The sequence below is a fragment of the Medicago sativa genome, chromosome 4, assembly GCF_051527215.1.
Source record: "Medicago sativa cultivar Bolivia chromosome 4, Bolivia_mono, whole genome shotgun sequence".
In the NCBI taxonomy this organism is placed as follows: Eukaryota; Viridiplantae; Streptophyta; class Magnoliopsida; order Fabales; family Fabaceae; genus Medicago; species Medicago sativa.
Window position 1 is genome coordinate 79,086,900 of NC_140752.1, and position 20,453 is coordinate 79,107,352.

The following is a 20,453-nucleotide window of genomic DNA, read 5'->3' on the forward strand; positions in this document are numbered from 1 at the left end:
TGATTTACTATTCAAAATCAGTTAATTCCCATTCATTGCGAGAAAAAAAAGCAGTTAATTCCCAATCAACTCTTTTTGTTTCACTTGAAAAAAAAAGGTACGATTTCATACCAGCAACCATGTCCTCTGACGGAGAGATCAAAATGTCTTTGAAAGACATGAATTCAAACACGTTCTGAGGTAAATTGCCTGCATTCACCTTAGTAAATCTCGCATTTGCCGCCATGTTAAGTTTGTGCTTGTGTGGTAAGAGTTTGTAAGGTCCCTCATTAAATCATACCATGACATTCTCTAACTTATATGTTCCTCCGTCTTCAACCTTAATAATTTTTTGAAATAAGTATGTCATAATTGTATTTAATAGGTAGTAATTGGTAGAGTGGTTAGTGCATAATGCATAAAATCAACTAAAAGCGTGGAGTATCGTGGATTAAAAGGACGTTAACGACGTTTTTAATGGCCATTAACGGCGTTTTCAAGCCATTAATTACGTTCTTAATTGCCATTAACAGTACTCAATAATTACTATTCAAAATCGGATCAACCATGATATGTGTTATTTTTTGAAATAAGTACGTCATAATTAATTTTAATGGGTAGTAATTGGTAGAGTGATTAGTGCATATTTTAGTGGTAAAATTCGAGGGAAATTTCACCTTGAAATGCATATCCTCCTACCACTCTGTATCAGATAGCACAGTATGGTGTAAATAATCCATGTGTGAAACATTGAAATGTCAGTAGCCTAATGCGACAGGAATTAGTGTATGCGTGAAACAACAAGGCGTGTATGCGTGAAACAACAAGGCCTAAAAAATGTATGCGCGAAACATCTTCAATTGCCATAAACTTAGGGATGTTTATGTGTACGTGTGAAACATTTTTAATGGCCATTAACGACGTTTTCAAGCCATTAACTACGTTCTTAATTGCCATTATAAGTGAGCATTAATAGGTATTCAATTGGCAGTAATTGGTAGAGTGATTAATACATGTTTCGACTTGATTAGGCTTTAATAGGTATTCAATTGCATTAACGAAGTGAGAGAACTTTTTTCAAGGTCGAATAAACGGGTGTGATCAAATGCTTGAACGGATGAGATTAATCGAGCAATTACTACATGTTTAGGAGGGAAAAAATCTAGGGAATTAGGGCAAAATAGGGAGGATTAGGGCAAACATGCTAGCCAAGCAAGTCTAGCTTTTATAATAAAGGATTTTGACGAGGCTTCAAAACCTAACTCCTATAAACTTTTTTACATAAAAATATATTTCAAACTATTAAGAGAGCTTTCCAATTGGCAAAAGTTGTGGTGCATAAGCCATAATTTATGCACCATGCATAAGTTAATCACAACCATCAGATAATTGGACACATGTAATGATCCAGATACATACAAACGCTGCTTTGATTGATTCACGAAACTCCTCTTCTCTGCTTCAGCATCCCAAAATGGGTCGCGCGATTCAACCTCCCCTTCTTCATCCTCTCCCTGCACTGACTCCGATTCTGACTCCGACCACTCTTCCCGCCGCCGACGTCATCGCCGTGAAAAGGACCGCCGCAGAAAAAGCGACGGAAGCTCCAAACGAGAAAGAGAGAGCAAGAGAAAGGAAAAGAGAAAACGGAGAGACAGAGATAGGAGAAAATCCAAGAGGCATCACTATTCCGATGACTCCCAATCTTCCACCGATGAAATTCATCCCCAAACTGCACTCCGTCAAATGATGACTGAGTTTCCCAATGTTGGCAACGATTTGATGCAGGTATCAACATATTTCCCACTTTTTAATTTAAAAATTTAATTTTTAGGGTTTTAATTGTAATTGTTCACATGATGAAATGTATATTTATGCAAAACAATATACCCTAAAGTGAGTTTTTTTAGTAATTGGTAGCTTAATTGAATGAATTTTGAGTTTTTTTTTTGTGATGTTGTGTTAAGCTATTGCAAATGATTGATAATGGACAAGTTGTGGACATAAAGGATATATCAGAGAAATAACCAGTGAAGCATTTAAAGAAGCTTTTCATTTCCTTAAATCTTAAGGAAAATGGGGATATAGTTTTTTTACTGCCTTCTAAAGCCTCCCCTACTTTAGATGTTGTTGGCCCTCTAATTCAATCTATGCATCCGGGGAATGATCGAGCTGATCATTCTGCAGAATTGCCTGAAACATGTTCGGTTCCAGCTGAGCAGATGGTAAACGACCATTCGACAGAATCTCCCGAGGATCATTCTGGTGGTCCTAGAAAAAGGTTGCCATTCTCTAGTAATTTTGTTGAGGTATTTTTCTTTTTGAAGTATTTTTTAATGATAATTGGTTAACTTGTTTTTTATACGCAGGGTGATTGGCCCTGCAATGCCGTCTGCTGAGTTACTTGCTGCTGCTGCCGCCAAATTAACAGAAGCACAAAACGAATTCAGGTACCGATTTCTGAAAGTGTTTTTTTTGTTGTTGAATGTTTTCTGACTCGGCTGACTTAGTTCGTATCATATGATGCTTCATGGCATTTTCAAACTCATGTCTTTAGAGAAGCTGACTTGGACGACGCTACTGAACTATTTGTGGGACCTCCACCTCCTGCTATGGTTTCTGAAGCAGAATCAGCTAACGAATCAGAACGTTTTGAAGAGGTATTTAATCTCACTTGTTATCGATTAGGATCAAATTGTTGTTTGTTCTTCAAGTGTTAAAGTAAAATTGGGTTTAATGATTGATAGCATGGTATTTCAATTGTAAGTGTAGATTTTATTTAAGGAACATGATAAAGAACTTTAATTTGGTGGTATATGCTTTTTACAGTCTCCTTGATTATGTAGCCATTGGCTTCCTTAAGTTGAAGTGAACTGTATGTCCATCCAGTTTAATGTGGTGGCATCATCTGATTTTGATGATGCATTAAGTTGGATTAATCTTTAATAGCCAGACATGTTTTTGTTTTTGTTAAGGATATAATAGTTTGGTTCCCTCTGGTGATGGATTCCTTACGGGATTAGTTTGACTATCTGAAGACGAGGATCTTTATATAGTTTTTTTTATTGTCTGTTTATGTTTGGTTTTTCCTTTTGACAATTGATCATTTGAGTTGTTGCAATCTCTCTCTCTCTCACTCTCTCTCTCTCTCTCTCTCTCCCCCTCCATCTCACAAAAAGAATTATCAGGGGGAAGCTTGTTGATTCTCAGTTTATTTGTTCCTATTGATTCATTACTGAATTAAATTGTTGATATTTATTTTGTAATTGAATGTGGAAGTATTAGTAATCACCTGTTCATGTATCATGTCACCAGGATAATGGAAGTTGAGATCAACAGCCCATATGATGTTCTAGGATTATTTTATATTGTTAATTTAATTAAACTTCTCTGTCACATGGATCATGATAATGTAATTTTTTATTGTTAATTTAATTGTGCTTGAGTATTTTATATTTAATTAACATTCACAAAGCAGTTCAGTCAGTTATTTGCGAAGTAGGAAATGCTTCGATGTGAAATCTGTTGGTATAAGCTGGAATTCGGATTTGATGAATTATTGAGAATATTGTGATGAATTGTGTTGTTTATGATCAATCCGGTTCAGATCTGGTGTTAGCATTACTCACGAAAACCATTTTCACTGCAAAATGGTTTTGGAGTCTAACTCACGGAAACCATTTTCACAGCAAAATGGTTTTGGAGTACAACTCATAGAAACCATTTCCACTGCAAAATGGTTTTGAAACCAACTCACAGAAACCATAGCCATAGCAAAACCATTAGACAATTATTTTGGTTTCTCATAGAAGACTATCAAAACCATTAAATCATAATTATGGTTTCACTAATAATTTCAGTGTATAACATCTTAATCATTATTCAAAACCATCTAACAATAATAATTTCTTTAAAAACCATTACACAATTATTTTGGTTTCACATACATGATTATCAAAACCATTAAACCATAATTATGGTTTCAGTAATAATTTCAGTGTATAACATGTTAAACAACGTTCCAGTAAAGAAACTCATAATCCATACTCATTTCTCGCTCTAACTCATAAAAAGCTTATTCAAAACAGCTTATTTTGTGCAAAATAGCTGTTTTGCACAAATAAGTTGTTTTGTATAAATAAGTTGTTTTGCACAAATAAGCTATTTTGTATAAATAAGTTGTTTTGAATAAGCTGTTTTGTATAAATAAGTTGTTTTGAATAAGCTGTTTTGCACAAATAAGCTGTTTTGTATAAATAAGTTGTTTTGAATAAGCTGTTTTGCACAAATAAGCTATTTTGTATAAATAAGTTGTTTCAAATAAGTTGTTTTGCATAAATAAACTGTTTTGAATAAGTTGTTTTGCATAAATATGTTGTTTTGCATAAATAAGTTGTTTTGAATAAGTTGTTTTTTAAAATTAAATCGGAATAAGCTGTTTTGTATAAATAAGCTGTTTTGCACAAATAAGCTGTTTTGTATAAATAAGTTGTTTTGAATAAGCTGTTTTGCACAAATAAGCTATTTTGTATAAATAAGTTGTTTCGAATAAGCTGTTTTGCATAAATAAGCTGTTTTGAATAAGTTGTTTTGCATAAATATGTTGTTTTGCATAAATAAGTTGTTTTGAATAAGTTGTTTTTTAAAATGAAATCGGAATAAGCTATTTTGTATAAATAAGCTGTTTCGAATAAGCTGTTTTGCACAAATAAGCTATTTTGTATAAATAAGTTGTTTCGAATAAGCTGTTTTGCATAAATAAGCTATTTTGAATAAGTTGTTTTGCATAAATATGTTGTTTTGCATAAATAAGTTGTTTTGAATAAGTTGTTTTTTAAAATTAAATCGGAATAAGCTGTTTTGCACAAATAAGCTGTTTTGTATAAATAAGTTGTTTTGAATAAGTTGTTTTGCCCAAATAAGCTATTTTGTATAAATAAGTTGTTTCAAATAAGCTGTTTTGCATAAATTAGCTGTTTTGAATAAGTTGTTTTGCATAAATATGTTGTTTTGCATAAATAAGTTGTTTTGAATAAGTTATTTTTTAAAATGAAATCGGAATAAGTTGTTTTGTATAAATAAGCTGTTTTGTATAAATAAGTTGTTTTGAATAAGTTGTTTTGCACAAATAAGCTATTTTGTATAAATAAGTTGTTTCGAATAAGCTGTTTTGCATAAATAAGCTGTTTTGAATAAGTTGTTTTGCATAAATATGTTGTTTTGCATAAATAAGTTGTTTTGAATAAGTTGTTTTTTAAAATGAAATCTGAATAAGATGTTTTGTATAAATAAGCTGTTTTGAATAAGTTGTTTTGCACAAATAAGCTGTTTTGCATAAATAAGCTGTTTTGAATAAGCGGTTTTAAAAAAAGTGATCCTAATAAGTTGTTTCGAATAAGCTGTTTTGCATAAATAAGCTTTGAATAAGTTGTTTTTTAAAATGAGATCGGAATAAGCTGTTTTGCATAAATAAGTTGTTTTGAATAAGCGGTTTTTAAAAAATCATTCTAATAAGTTGTTTTGCATAAATAAACTATTTCGAATAAGCTATTTTGCATAAATAAATTGTTAAGAAAAAAATTATAATATGGGGCTTTATTATGCCCACAAATAAATAGATTTTATAATGGGCTTACTTGGGGTGTAGAAAGCAATTATGTTGGGTGTAGAAAGCAATTATGCACGGTGCATAAAAATCTCCTTATGACGAGGCTTCAAAACCTAACTCCTATAAACTTTTTTACATAAAAATATATTTCAAACTATTAAGAGAGCTTTCCAATTAATCACATTCAATAATCGTAACAACAACAAATAACATTTTGTCAAAAAAAAAAAAAAACAACAAATAACACATAATATAATACAAGGTGCCTTAACCTAATCTACCAAACTCTAATGAAAATTAGATATAGACAGACAAACCAACCGAGAATAATCTTGCAATCTGTTTCTGATACTATTTCAACCGAATCGGCGTTTTGTTTTTATCGATTACGTACTTGCTTAAAATTAGACTTTTATTTTTTTACAAGTACTAAAAAAACTTGAAATATTAATTTTAGAACAATTATCTCCCTATAAGAAAGAATCTAATAACGAAGTACTACTGTAGTGTATCTTGCGACAAGTGTTTCTTACAAGATTTGGATCCTTGCATTGAAGATAAGTTTGTCCCCTTCAAACCAAGTGGACCTCATCAATCATTATTGAAATCAAGCACAAAATTAAGATAAACCTCAGTCGAAGAAAAATGCAAATGAGGCGGCAAATTTTTGACAAAAACAGCACTTGTTTGTTACCACACAATAATGAAATATTTATTTTGAGAGGATAATGAAATATGAATAACAATAGTCGATTAAGATTGACTCAGTTGATAAAAAACTGATTCATTACATTGTAGATTCAACTTTTGTTATCAATGTAAGACCAATATTTTCTCTCATGATTTAATTTTCTTTAAATTATTTTGATAACGTTCGTCAGGTCTTAAAGATCTGTCGTAACTTTCATGGAAATAATAATAATAATAATAAAAAAAAAAAGAAAAAAAAGAAAATGGAACATGACCAAACAAACCGTGCGTAGTATATCCTAACATGAGACCGACATTTCCTCACATTTGTTTAAGTTCAACGTTGATGCTAACCACAAAACATAACCCCTTTTCACTCGCCAATTCTGAACCTCTTTGAAAAAGTCAAATCATTTTTCCAAAAAATTATTATCACCCTCTTTCATTTTTCTCCAAACTTAGGACCCTTCAATCTCAAATTATTTTCATTCGTTACAAAAACAAAATTAAAAACCGTTTACTCAATTTTATTTGATTTGATTATTCATTCACATAATAAATAAATCCATTTTTGTCAAGCTTTTTCTTTGATCCTTCAATGGATTCTGAGTTCTGGACCTCTCGTCTTGCTGCCGCTAAGCGCCACTATACGCTTCAACACAATCACCCAACTTCTCATTTAGGTTTGTATTCATGGTGATTCTCATGTTTTTTGTTTTTTTTTTGTTGAAGAAATTTATCTGGTTGGGTCTGATAAAAATTTGAATTTTATCACGTGGGTTTGTTAAAATTTAATTTTTATTATCTGGGTATGATAAAAAAATTGATTTTTATTTATGGTGTGTTTTTAGATCGGTTGGGAATAGATGATTTTGATGTGGAAGAAGAGGTGAGACCAGATTTCCCTTGTCCGTATTGTTATGAAGAGTTTGACATAGGATCTTTGTGTTCTCATCTTGAAGATGAACATTCATGTGAATCAAGAGTTACGGTAGGAACATATTCTTATCATTAGATCTATGTATATTATGTTCTTATTAATTTTGAATATGTTTGTTTGTTATGATGTTATTTAGATCCTGTTGGAAACATTGATAGCAAAGTTGTTGGAAGGTTAATATATTAGCTTATTCAAATGATTGAAAACAAGAAGGCTTATTATGTTTTAGCTAGTTGTAGAGAGGAAAGCTATGAAGAATTGAATCTTCTATATTTCAACCTCAGAAACAAGTGCATTTTAATGGCATATTTATTTTGAATTAGCTCAAGAAGGTGTATAACTGATCAATTTAAACTTTGGGGGGAGGAAAGTTTTTCTCTCAAAGAGGACTTAGATGGTTTTTTCTGTAATCGTAGGTTGGTATTTAATTATAGTGACTAGACAATCAAATTCAATTCATGGTATGGTATATAGATCCAGTGAGAATTGTTTCTCTTCTGCAGTCTTTTAAATGTCCTTATGTATTGTATATATTTGCATCCTTGCAACCAATTTTTTTCCAATCCAAACAACCATTTGTTGTGATGGGAAATTGTTGTAAATCATTTCATACAGAAGTAGCATGTTAGCTGTCCTAAACAATCGTCTAATCATTGAGAAGAACTTGATGCTCAATTAGGGTACAGTTGATTTTGTGTATATGTGCATGTGTATCATGTATGTCTGCTGCATTTGAAGAATATGTATGAATAAATTTTATTAAGATAAACTCAGATAAGCTGAAATTTAGTGATTAGCATCCGTCTATGTTGTAATTATTACTTTACATCCCTACCTCAGGGATTTGAATTGACACCTAATAAAGCAATATCCCTTGTGCTTTTGTTACATATTTTATCATGTGAGATAAATAAATTTTTGTCAAGATGAATATTACATGATCCAAAATCTTTGATTGATACCGCGTCAGTATTGTTTGTAAGCAGTCTTGCATTTATAATTCATTGATCTGGTACATAGTACCTTCTTTCATTTGGGATGATAAATGACCTACATAACTATGCGGTTAGAATATTCCTTTCATATGTGAATTATGAGGAGTCAATGGTTCAAATACAATAGTATATAGTCTCACTTTCTTTTTTTTAAATCATGCAGATTTGTCCTGTATGCTCAGTTAAAGTTGCACGCGACATGTTGAGCCACATTACGCTGCAACACGGACACCTGTTTAAGATATCCTTTATATTGCTATTTTGATTAAAAATATTAGCTTTCTCCACTAATGAATTTTTTTTCAAATGAGAATTTTTAATTGCTTCCCTTAACTAAAACTTACATACAGAGAAGGCGCAGGTTAAGAAGAGTTGCTATTCCAAACAGTCAGACGTTGTCTCTTTTGGGTCGAGATCTACGTGAAGCTCATTTGCAGGTGCTTCTTAATGGTGGTGGTGGTGGATACCGGTCGCACAGTAACACAGTAACCAATGCGTCTGCTGATCCATTCCTATCCTCTTTTATTTTGAATTACCCTGCATGCGAAGCAGAAGAAATCTCTAAATCTGTGGTAACAAGTGCTGAAGATTCTTCTACAAAGAATACAACACCTGTACAACATATTTGGAAATCAAGGTGTTTTTTCATAAAGTTTAACTCCTTGATCACATTTATGATCTCCACTCTGCATATGATGCAAAAATAACTTCAATCATGTCTTGAGTTTTAACCATGCTATAAAACTAGTGTTGCATGCTTTCCATCAGAACTATATTTTATTTTTATCTAGGACATTCACACTTGACGTGCATGCATAATTTTAAATAATTATGCCATTTAATCATGGCTTTGATATGTATCTTGTAATCTATTTGCAGTTTTGATCCGTCGTTGAGTATTGAAGAGCGGGAGAAAAGGATGAGACAAGCTGCTGGGAGGTCTAGTTTTGTGCAGGATTTGTTTCTGTCAACCTTGTTAGGCGACTAATAACGAAAGTTGTAAGTTGTTTAGTAAGAATAATCAAACATGAGATCCAACCTTTAAGGATCTTGATGAAGGATGTCTTCAGTGGGATAAGTGGTAATTTGGCAATTGATGTTAGCCTAATTGTGATATTGTGGCAGCAGCACTTTCAACATATATATATAGTGCTGAATCTGATGATAGTTAAACATTTATCCCACACATGCAAGCATCTTCGCTAGATATGTATTTTACTTTCTTTATAAAAATATTGTTATGGAAAGATTTTTCTTGTTATATTGGCATGTGAACACAAAGACCCTTGTACTTTTTTTTTTTATCACCATCTTGTTCACGAAGTCGCAATTTCTTTGGGAGTTTGAATTACCGGAAATGTCGAATTAGGGTTTGAATAAGTCTCCACATAAATTTAAACATGAATTACTATCAGCTCATAAGTTTAAAATAGTTTATGAACGTATTGAAGCTACTTTTATAAACTCGTTGAAAGACTTGTGCTAGTGTTATTAATACCATGAATGATTCAAGTCCAAAAAAACATTTTCAAAAACCGAGAAAATTGGCAAGTATCTGTCTGTACTCATAGTATATTGTCATTGTTGACTCCAGCATCGCGTAGTTTGCGACATTCCAACATAGCAGCAACCTGGCGGTCATGTACGTTGGTGTCTATGAAACACATACACGGACATGTTGACACTGATAAAATTTTGAGAAATGATATAATTCAATGTAATCACAAGTGTTGGTGTCTAACACAACACATGTCGGTGCAATAAAGGTTGGTGTGTACTATGTGATTGCGTTCAAAAAAAGTGTCAAATGGGATTTGAATCATGTTCACTGAGCTGAAAAGGTACGATGCGAACTAGAAATGGGATTCGAATCACGTTCACCAAGTCGAGAAGCGTATGATACCAACTAAAATGTCCATTACTTAAATAAGCCAATCCACCTGAGAACAATGTTTTCTTATCACTTTATTACTTGTTTGACAATGTATAGTTGTACTTGTTTTTGCACAATAATAGCCTAGAAGAGTTGCCAAGTACAAGGAGATCCTAGTTTTTGTGGTGAACGAGGTGAAGTTCTTTGAATACCCAAGACAATGCATGCTAAGAACTGAATTACACTACTAGGTGTCTATCCATACATATCTAGCACATGACGTATCACAAATGGAATGTAAACAGTTCAGTTCTTTGAATATCTTCTCTTTCCCCTATATGTGGAAGCGTTGACTTGATCACTCATGTCATGCTAGACCCCCACATTGACTAACCACTCGTGTTTAATGACAGTTGTTTGTTCCCCATGGGAGCAACTAGTCTCCATGTAAAACCATGGTGAATCAGCTTGGGGCTTTTGCAGACCTGTCTAAGTCAAAGATAGCTTATTTCATGGCGAATCAAAGATAACTTATTTCATTTCCTTTAAAATGAGAGTATAAATACAAATAGAAGGTATGTAATACAAAGATGAGTTGGACTGAAATATAAATGCTCAAGCTAAACTATCAACTTGCTTTCGAATAAAAACTGGTTTATAGCTAGCATTAGCAGAGCAAATCTCTACATCAATAGATGATAGTACTAACTCTTCCCATAAGAAGTTGCATTCATAATTGCATTAACAATCAGTAGGCTAGGCTATCATATAAAAACGTTTATATGCGGGTTTTTAAATAAACTTATAATAGTTGATGTACACCATGTAAGGGTTTAAGAACAATTGACTGGACAAATTCAGAAGAATCGAACTTGAGAGACAAATTTAAAAGAATCGAACTTGAGACTTTGAGAAGGAGCACATTCCCATATCTTAAGCTAATGTCATCAGACCAAACTAAATGAGTTCATTATATTACTATTATTATTTAGAAAAATGTATTTATTTTGACAAAATACCGAAAATATATGTTGTATTCATATATTTTTTGAAAATTTAATTGTTATGCATTGATAATTTTGCCACACATACATTCAATTAAATCACCTTATGATGTCACTTTTTAAGGTTAGTTTCTAAAATATATCTAAACTTGATATTAATTTTGTATAGAAGTTAGAATTATTTTTTTAATCATCATATATTATTTTTCTTGTTGTAGATTATATATTTGTTTTTAATCATCAATTGAATCAAACCAAATCAATTAATTTATCATAAGTTTACTTTGATTTAAGTTGTGTCAAAAAAGATTAGAAAAATCGAATCAAATCATAAAATTTTGTCGGAAAAAAAAAACCAGTTCTCCAAAAAAAAAACAACGAAAAAACCGAGCAATAACATAAACAACGACAACAACAGTTTAGAAACGCAAGTTAGAGTGCATTGAGCTCAGTTTGCCGAAAAACTCAATTGTACTGGCGGAGCTGGTCGTAGACCGTCCAGGTTTTCTTTGTTTTGTTCTTCTTTCATATTTTCCATGATTAATATTCATGTGTTGATTATGTCATTAAATTTCAAGTCATGTATTGTTTGATAAGTTAGGGCGATATTATTACTCTTATTATGTCGTACTTGGTTTTAGTATAGTCTATAGAGAACTAGCTTCAAGTTCAATGTGTTTGGAATTGGAAGCAAGTGTAAGTTGATTGTCAAAGTAACCAACTAACAAAGCACTTTTTATTGTGAGACACTTTGGCTCTGTTTGGATAAACAACTTAATTTACAATTTATAACAAAAGCGCTGATCATATATAAGCACTGCCGCTTATACAATTTATTTTCATATCAAAAGATAAAATAAAGTCAAACTGTTTTTGTATAGGCTATATGCTGTTTTCATAAGATATCATGGAGAGTTTACTGTTTAGGGAAATAAGCTGAAAACATAAGTTCTCTCAAATGGTGTGTATGTTTTGGTTCTACTTCTAGAGGGGTCAAAATTGATTATGGAGGTGTAGAATTGATTCTGACATTTTTGGTTGCTTTCGAGTAGAATTGATTTTGCCTCTAGAATTGATTTTACTTGAAGCTAGTATTTGTAACTTTTGATTCTCTAATTGATTTTTACACACAAATTTATAGCTCCGCTCACTTTACCTTCAGTTCACATTTAGTCAGAATCACATACACTACAAGTGGTTATAACTTATACCAGTAGATAAACTTATATAAGTTGATCCAAAAGGCCCTTTTGCCAGTTTTAAGGGATAAGTTCTAACTATCATTATTATTGCATGTGTGATCTATTAGGCTGCTTGTCAGTTTGTTTTTTCATTTTATGTTTTATGCTTTTTAGTTTACAGTCTTGGAATTTCGGGTTAGCAATATCCCTTATGTTTACCATGCTGAAGTTTAACAAGCTTATTTGATTAAATCATCAGGATGTTGTTGAATGTAACTACTTGTGTGTGTGTGGCTACACTTTAACCTTTCATATTATGGCACTTGTCGCCTAATTGCACCAACAGTTACGCATGAATCATGTTCATTTTGTTTGTTCTTTCATTTGTTTGTAGATCATAGTTCTGCCGTTGGATTAAATTGCAAGGATTCGATGGGTACTGAATTTGAAACAGTCGAGGGGCGGATAACATCCATGCTTTCGCAGCTCCATTGTGAATGTGGAATACTTGAAAGATTGGTATACAAGAATAAGAATCAGCACCGCCGCTCTTCCTATTTCCAGCATCTTTTGAAGGTATGCACTGTAGTCTAGTCTCTCTGAAGCAGTGTTCAATGACATGAAATTGGTTACTGCTGGAAAATTTTATGAAGTCCTTTTTCCTATTCTTTTTACCCCCTTAGTTAATTTTTTAAGAGTAATTGGGTTTGCGTGGAAACTTGAATAGGAAAACTGTAGTTACAATTTATTTTACATGCATGTAATGTGTCTTTATAAGCCATTCTGAGTTTTGTGTGGTTTGGTCATTAGGTGCGGAGGGATTTAAATCTTCTACAGTTGGCAAACGTAGTGGAGCTTGTAACATCATGTTTCAATGTTATCAAAGGAGATAGACCAAAACAGAAGATTCGTCTTTTAGAGAGGTAGGTTTATATTAGTATTTTTGGAGTTTTCCAAAGTTATGCTCAAAGATTCAATTTAGATATTCAATTAAGATAGCTGAGAAGGTGACATGATTGATGATTGTGTGTTTAAAACATGTTGATATTTCATGCATTTCATCTCTTACCACTGTTTCAAATTGACATCAACACTCTTTTATGTGGCTAGGACAATGACAATGATAATATATAAAAATTCTAAATGTTTCAAATTGTGCATGTGTTTTCCTTGCCTGTTTCAATATTCATGCAAGGAAAAGAGGAAAATTTGAAAACTTTTAAATTCTCATTGTACAAGATCTCATGAAAATTGAATGTGACAATTCAAAATTTTCATGTAAAGAGATGTGATACACTGATACTTACCAATACCATAGACCATTATTCAAGCTTGCATGTTGTGGTTAAAGAACAAGGTATGTAAATATGGATGTCACAACATTATAACACAAAATTACAGTCCTCTGTCAAATGGCTCACTCTTTTGCATAATTAAACAGATTGAAGTCTTACTTCTTTCTTGCCCTTCGTTTTATTATTTGCCTTCTGAAATGTATTTCTGTTGAAATTTTACCATCAAAAAGTGATGTTATTATAGGTCTCGTCTTGTTGGTAATAATATTGTTCTACTTGCTGTTTCATGACAGCTTAAAAAGGAGAAAATGCCTTGATGAAAAGCGGAATTTTTTGGAGCGTCTTTTAGGATCTGCACGACTACTAGCAGAGGTGAAATTGCAGCTGAATATTATTAAGTGATTATGTTGCTGTTTTCAATACTTTTTAGCAATAATAAATTAAGATCGTTGAGTTTCTACTGTGCTGGCTCATTAGCTGCTTCCTTTTCCCATGCCTAGAGTACGACTTTGAGTATCCAACAGATTAATTAGTGTTTTTTTTCTTCTAAAGGACACATTAATTGATGTTGAGAGGGACTTGGGTATTATGGTGTGTCCAAGTCCCACATTGAGTAGTATGGGGTGCTCAAGTGCTTGGAGAACCCTCCCTTAAAAGCTGGCTATGAAGGGAAAAAAACAAACCACTTACATACTCCATTGAGCATCCCATTCAACTCGATGTGAGACTTGACAACCCCATAATACCCAGGTTCCTATCACAACACCACCTCTAAGAGCTGACGTCCCGACAATTGCACTCCGCGAAACTTACTTGGCCTGTTTGGTCAGCCTCTCCGTAGGTAGCCCTTTTTTATAAGTATCCAAGCACTTGGCCCTCCTTTAAAAGTCAGCTATCAAGGGGGAAGAATGAAGTCATTAAATACTCCACCGAACATTGCATACTACTTGATGTGTGACTTGAGCAATGAGCACTCCATAATACCCAAATTCCTCACATGGATTGGAGAACACTCCCTTAAAATCTAGCTATCAAGGGGGAAGAATCAAATCACTTTTAATCTCCACCGAGCATCTTATACTATTTTTATTTTATTTTTTTGGAAAAATCCATCCCATACTGTTTGATGTGGGACTTGGGCATAGCATAATGCTCAAGTCCCTATCAGATTCTAATCATAAATTTGATATTGGATTGCTTTTTTCTTCCAGGGTCCTTTCTCTTATTTCAATTGATGTTCTGTTTTCCCATGCAGATGGTTGAACCAATTTTGAAGGCTGCGATGTATCCTTCTACTAGTATCATGTGGTTTATATTGTAACGATTTGTTCATTTATACTATATTCTTTGGGTTTGGTTGATTGGCCATGGCTTGATCATGGTATAAAAATGAATGTTAAACCTTTTCTTTTATACTTCATAATATAGGTACCAGTTTTTTTTTTTTTTTGATAGGTAATAAAGGTACAAATTGATCTTACCAAATGGTACTAAATGCATATTTATACAAGTTTCATATTTGTTTTTTAATTATTTTTCCTTCATTTTTTTACAATACCATCTGAACAACGTTTGCAATTTTCATGCTTAGTTTTAGACAGTGTTATACAATTTCTTTATCTGTGCTTAAATTTTATATGTGCTCTGTCATTCTTTTACTCATTTATGTTGATTTTCTTTCCCTCTACATGTCTGTCAGTCATTACAAAACTTTGTAGAAATGGGAAGAGGAACTTGTGAAGCATTTTTCCATAATTTGGTTGGTCATCGTTATGTTCTGTGATATAGTCTTTTTTCTTTTGGTTACATATTATTTAATCATTGAATCATATTTTTTCTGTATACTTTGGAATAATAGATCATACAACCCCTTAGTTAATGTTACCATGGTTAACTCTAGTATCATGTAGTATGTGCATGCTTCTTGAACATTTATTGAGTAATCTATTAAGATTTCCATATAAAATTTGTTTCCTTGACTATTTAATAGTGAGATATCTATATTGTTTGCTCGATCCTTTTTTATGGGACTTTCTGTGACAATCATGGCTTTGCTAGCGCGTCTACGAGTTTTGGTTCAACAAGTAAGTCTCCCATGTTTAATGTATTATAATTTAAGTTAGTGAAGGTTTCATCATAGTCAAATTGGAACTTGTTTAATGTGGAACACTGATGCTGAGGTAGTGAGGTTATTTGTAAATAAACTATAAAGTACAAGTGATATTATTTACTGTAAATTTAAAGAATTTGTGCTATTTTAAGACTTTATGTTATATCTTCCTGTGATTGTGCATTTATCTTGATCGAGCTTTTTTCCCTCCTTGTGCAGATATTACTTGATGTTGTTTATTTGTTCAACATGATCTCTTCCCTATCCAAAAATAAGCAATCTATTAAAATAACTCATGGGGGAATAGAGGTTAGTTTGTAGTTGTACCACTAAGTTCTCTGCTATATATACTTATGCGTAGACACCACTCACGAGTATATATTCGAAAATAATAATTTACATCCTAATCCATTTTTTCTTCGTCTGTTCTGATGTATACTGCTGAATCAGGTTTTAAGAGAGTTCTACCCTGGTAGTGATGATAACGATTATGTTACATTAGAGTGTGTCTGGAAATCAGATAAGTATATATTAGATGAGAGGAAGCATAAAAGGGAGAATGAAAGTCAAGTTGAGGATTTTGGTGGAAATCTTTATGTTCAAGCATCAGATGTCAACTATAACGCTATTGAGTCGATTCTTGGGGGTAAGACCCATGATATGCTCATTTCTGCTATTCCATTATCACTGTCTTTATTTTTGTATGATTAATATAATATAATAAATGTCTTGTTAACAAGGCTTGTATTCAATAGGATTAATGAACTGAGTTTGAGAAAAAGAGAGGAAGTGTTTAGAATCTGAAAACTGATTTTGTTATTCTGATTCTGAGTGAAGTACTGCATGGTCATTATACAATAGCTGATATGTAGAAGATATCACACCTGGAAGCAGGTTGAAGAGAATGTGAATGTTAATTACAGTGCATGGCGAAACTAAGGGCTAGGTGTTGAATAAGTGGTCCAACAAACAACTAAAGTGGTCATTTGGAGTCAAATTTCAGACTTCAACCTCGAGGATAAGGATCTCGCGTAGGACGGGTTAATACCATAATGCTAGTAATAAGTAGTTAATAACTGCAACTCACTAGGGTTGGCCCAAAACCTAGTAGAAGTTAGTTAGTAAGCAGATAAAAGGAAGCTCTAATATTGCTGAGCATCTTTTGGCATTTCTGAGATTATAAAACCTTTAAGCATCGGCTTGATTTCCAATTAAAAGGCATAGTTCAAGTCTCCTAAAAAATTTTCTCTCCTTTGCTGGTTTCATTTGTCACCGTTGTATGTAAAAAGTTATAGTAATATTTTGATGTAATGAAACATGGTAAATTGTGTCTTCTGCAGATGACCAACTTGACCCAGAGAGTGGTGAAGTAGATGTTGCAGCTAAAGAGGATCCCCCTCATGCCAAGGATATAATTCTGATATGTTGACAGGCTCATCGCAAATTGATGAAGTTAAGGAGACTGTGTTTAATAGTGAGGAGGGAGGAGAAAACTGTTCTACCACAAAAGCCTCTTTTTGTGAATCTTCACCAGAGAACAACTTGCATGCATTATCACAGTCTTCAACCAATGGCAAACTTCATTCTTGAGAGAGCAACTCGCATGCATTATCAAAGTCTTCAACCAGTGGCAAAATCCATTCCGGTTCGAAGAAGGTGGCATTTGTGTCAGTAAAGAATCCTACATTAATGCCACAAAGTGTACCAAGTGGCATTTCTGTGTTAATTAGCAATGCTAAGGCTAAGGCATTCCATTTCAAGGGAAATGAAATTGATCAAACAAAAGATGACAAAGGGGATTCACTTGCTAGTATTCTTACTAATGTAAATGCAAAGGATAGTCTTTTTTAAGTGCTGTTGTTTTGAATGCAAGAACATTGAAAATGCCTCGATTCTTTTGCTAGTTACATTACAGTAGGAAAATTTGATTTAATATGAAAAGTCATTTACTTTAACTAGTTTTTATTTTTTATAATTTATTCTTTAGTATATCGAATTAATTAAATCATGATCTGAAGATCTCATCGGTCGGTTTGATTCTAGACAGATTTTTAAACAATCGCTCTTGACCAGTCTATAACAACAGATATTGGAATTGGAACCAACCACCAAAACCAACCATCAAATCCGTTTCTAGTTCAAATTTCAATTGCAGAGGAACCTTCTATTTCATTAAATTTATCCAAATGTAGTTTCCAATTACCAAACCTTTGTTTTGTGAAAAAAAGAAATACCAAATCTCTGTATATTCTGATTAATTGTGGGCCTAATCTAATTTATTATTTAGGCAATGAACACTAGCCTTTATACTGAGATGTAAGCTTGATCAGGCATGGCATTTGAATGTGACAGATTTGTAATTCTAGTTCCAGCTGATGTGAATTTTTTAGAGATGCACTCTTTGACTACACATGTTGGAGAATATGTACCTCAAACAACTACATAATTTTGCCATCATATTGAAAGGGACATGAGCATCAAATCCTTCTTTTGAAGGCCTTACATTTGATTACACACATAAGGGAAAATGTAGACTGGTTTTTAAGAAAATTTTGGTTACATGTCAGACAACAACTATTTTTCTTGCCTCCCAATGCCTTACCGCCGCGATAATTGTGAAGCTACAAATTGTGAAAGTGAATAAATGCACGATGGTAGGCAATTTCAACGCAAAAACAAAAACATGTGTAGACTATATTTGGTTCATGTTTTCAAGTTCAATTTTTATTAGGGCAGAACCAAACATGCATGTAACATAAGAAATGTAGACAACATAGATGATCTATTTCTACAATCTCATTAATAACTAAAACGTTTAGCTAATAACTTTATATGGTTTTATCTTATTAGCATGCAGCAATTGATGCTAACTACTACTCGACACAAGATAAAACTCTAGATGAATAATACAAAATCTCAAGATTGAGCTTCAGTTTTAATGAAAAGTATAGAACAGAATTTTACAAAACACAATGGATTTCAGATCCGGTGACCAATGTCATTCCTGTGACCTGAAATCTCCCCCATTTTTTTTATACAAACCATTAATCTATGAAGTACAGACACATACATGGACATCAATAATAATTGAAAAATAACATAATTTTGTGGAATCACACGTGGTGTGGTGGACATCAACACGTGTTGGACACCAGACGCACAAGGTGCTTCATCTAACCCACATTAAGGCTTATATGATACACACACGTTTCTTATTTGTAAGAGCATTTCCTAATCACTAACATACAAAACAAGTAGATAGCCAAACGGAACATTTTTGGATTCAAATTTCAATCCCCACGAACAGAAATTCTCATAATTACTCTCACTGTGAACTCTGATTGGTCAAACGATCAGGGTTCGTAACCTCTTCCTTAGGGACAGTAACAGTAAGAACACCATCTTCAATAGAAGCCTTAACCTGATCCAATTTACAGTTAGCTGGAAGAGTAAAACTCCTCATGAATTTACCACTACTACGCTCAACACGCTGACATCCATCATTTGTATCTTGTCTCTCCATGCTCCTCTCTCCTGTTATCTGAAGCACTCTTCCATCTTCAACCTCAACTTTTACTTCCTCTTTGTTCAACCCTGGTACATCAGCTTTGAATACATGGGCTTCTGGAGTTTCCTTCCAATCAATCTGGTTGTTGAGGAAAATTGGATTTTCTCGTGAAAATTCTTGGATTGAGGTAGAGAATGGGGAATTCTCAAAAGGGCTGTTGTTGCCTGGGATCATAGACATTTTATTGTGTGATTAAAATATTGCAGAGATTGTGTTATGTTGCAGAGACATGTTCTGTCTTATTTGAAGTTATTATGAAAGGTGAAGAGAATTCTTCGTAAACATTCAGGGACATAATTAGATATCTCCATTCTTAGGATGTTTCATGTGGATATTATTTTACTTGATCTTTGTGGAATTTATGCTATACTATGAATTTACAAATACTTAAAATAGACATAAACGATGTGAGACACTAGATAATTAAACTATGCTTACATTTACATGATTTATTCTTTACAAAATAAAACTCACATTGCTGAATTTATTTTTACACACAGCATATAAACAGGTACGCATTACAATGAAACAGAACACACACACACTTCACAGTTCACACTATTTTCAACCCAAAAACAGAGTAACAGAGCTTGAATATGTGTTCAACCAGAGATTTCAATGGATTTAACATCAGGCTTCTTGATCTCTTCCTTAGGAACAGTAACAGTGAGAACACCATTCTCCATCGCAGCTTTCACTTGATCCATTTTAGCATTCTCCGGCAATCTGAATCTCCTCATGAACTTTCCACTGCTACGCTCCACGCGATGCCATTGATCGTTCTTATCTTCTTTTTCGACATTCCTCTCTCCGCTTATCTGAAGAACTCTGTCATCTTCAATTTCAACCTTCACTTCCTCCTTCTTCAGTCCTGGAAGATCAGCTTTGAAGACATGTGCTTCTGGAGTTTCCTTCCAGTCCACTCTTGTGCTCACAAAAGCGGAATTCTCACCAGGGAATGAAGAAGCAGAAAGTGAAGAATTGGAGAATGGAAAATCCTTGAAGGGGTCCCAAACGTCAAGGGAGAATGGATCGAAAACGTTGCTCCTTCGGCCACCAAAGAAACTTGGAATCAACGACATTTTGAAGAAGTAGAGAACTTTGTAAGATGGTAATTGAGAACTAAAGTGATTAATGCTTGCTATAGGCTCGGTGTGAATCGCATAGTTCTGGATAGCGGAGTCACGGGTTTATAAAGGAGATGGTGGAA

At 33.2% G+C, this 20,453-nt stretch overlaps 3 protein-coding genes and 2 pseudogenes across 6 annotated transcripts; 3 read left to right on the forward strand and 2 right to left on the reverse strand.

Moving 5' to 3' along the window:
- The first annotated feature begins 1,459 nt into the window (after nucleotides 1-1,459).
- On the forward strand, nucleotides 1,460-2,699 carry LOC146932307 (uncharacterized). Its single transcript, XM_085707746.1, has 4 exons — nucleotides 1,460-1,767; nucleotides 1,947-2,260; nucleotides 2,349-2,429; nucleotides 2,537-2,699. Exons 2-4 carry the CDS (start codon nucleotides 2,130-2,132, stop codon nucleotides 2,697-2,699), a joined length of 375 nt encoding a protein of 124 aa, XP_085563872.1. The 5' UTR covers nucleotides 1,460-1,767; nucleotides 1,947-2,129.
- Nucleotides 2,700-6,600: 3,901 nt separating this feature from the next.
- LOC146932308 (protein DEHYDRATION-INDUCED 19-like) lies at nucleotides 6,601-9,473 on the forward strand. 2 transcript variants are annotated; one of them, XM_085703948.1, is made up of 5 exons: nucleotides 6,601-6,960; nucleotides 7,129-7,268; nucleotides 8,376-8,453; nucleotides 8,557-8,849; nucleotides 9,092-9,473. In XM_085703948.1, the coding sequence occupies exons 1-5, from the start codon at nucleotides 6,876-6,878 to the stop codon at nucleotides 9,198-9,200; spliced, it is 705 nt and encodes a 234-aa protein (XP_085560074.1). In that variant the 5' UTR covers nucleotides 6,601-6,875; the 3' UTR covers nucleotides 9,201-9,473. The 2 variants fall into 2 exon arrangements, with proteins under 2 accessions (XP_085560074.1, XP_085560075.1); XM_085703949.1 differs by having other exon boundaries at nucleotides 7,129-7,166.
- A 2,158-nt stretch (nucleotides 9,474-11,631) lies between these two features.
- On the forward strand, nucleotides 11,632-17,630 carry LOC146932309 (uncharacterized; annotated as a pseudogene). Its single transcript, XR_015007047.1, has 8 exons — nucleotides 11,632-12,846; nucleotides 13,081-13,193; nucleotides 13,859-13,937; nucleotides 14,821-14,849; nucleotides 15,556-15,649; nucleotides 15,895-15,984; nucleotides 16,126-16,321; nucleotides 17,016-17,630. The product of XR_015007047.1 is annotated as an uncharacterized LOC146932309 (transcript).
- Nucleotides 17,631-18,579: 949 nt separating this feature from the next.
- LOC146932311 (18.5 kDa class I heat shock protein-like) lies at nucleotides 18,580-19,423 on the reverse strand. Its single transcript, XM_085703954.1, has one exon. It carries the CDS (start codon nucleotides 19,421-19,423, stop codon nucleotides 19,001-19,003), a length of 423 nt encoding a protein of 140 aa, XP_085560080.1. The 3' UTR covers nucleotides 18,580-19,000.
- Nucleotides 18,580-20,453, reverse strand: LOC146932310 (18.1 kDa class I heat shock protein pseudogene; annotated as a pseudogene). The gene has a single exon (XR_015007053.1). The product of XR_015007053.1 is annotated as an 18.1 kDa class I heat shock protein pseudogene (transcript).

Excerpts from the sequence above, each read along its gene's own strand:
- LOC146932307 (XM_085707746.1), top strand. The coding sequence starts at position 2,130 with ATGCATCCGGGGAATGATCGAGCTGATCATTCTGCAGAATTGCCTGAA. Across the intron at positions 2,261-2,348 it reads TCTGGTGGTCCTAGAAAAAG|GGTGATTGGCCCTGCAATGC; the intron begins GTTGCCATTCTC and ends TTTTATACGCAG. Across the intron at positions 2,430-2,536 it reads GAAGCACAAAACGAATTCAG|AGAAGCTGACTTGGACGACG; the intron begins GTACCGATTTCT and ends TCATGTCTTTAG.
- LOC146932308 (XM_085703948.1), top strand. The coding sequence starts at position 6,876 with ATGGATTCTGAGTTCTGGACCTCTCGTCTTGCTGCCGCTAAGCGCCAC. Across the intron at positions 8,454-8,556 it reads AACACGGACACCTGTTTAAG|ATACAGAGAAGGCGCAGGTT; the intron begins ATATCCTTTATA and ends ACTAAAACTTAC. Across the intron at positions 8,850-9,091 it reads CAACATATTTGGAAATCAAG|TTTTGATCCGTCGTTGAGTA; the intron begins GTGTTTTTTCAT and ends ATCTATTTGCAG.
- LOC146932311 (XM_085703954.1), bottom strand. The coding sequence starts at position 19,423 with ATGTCTATGATCCCAGGCAACAACAGCCCTTTTGAGAATTCCCCATTC.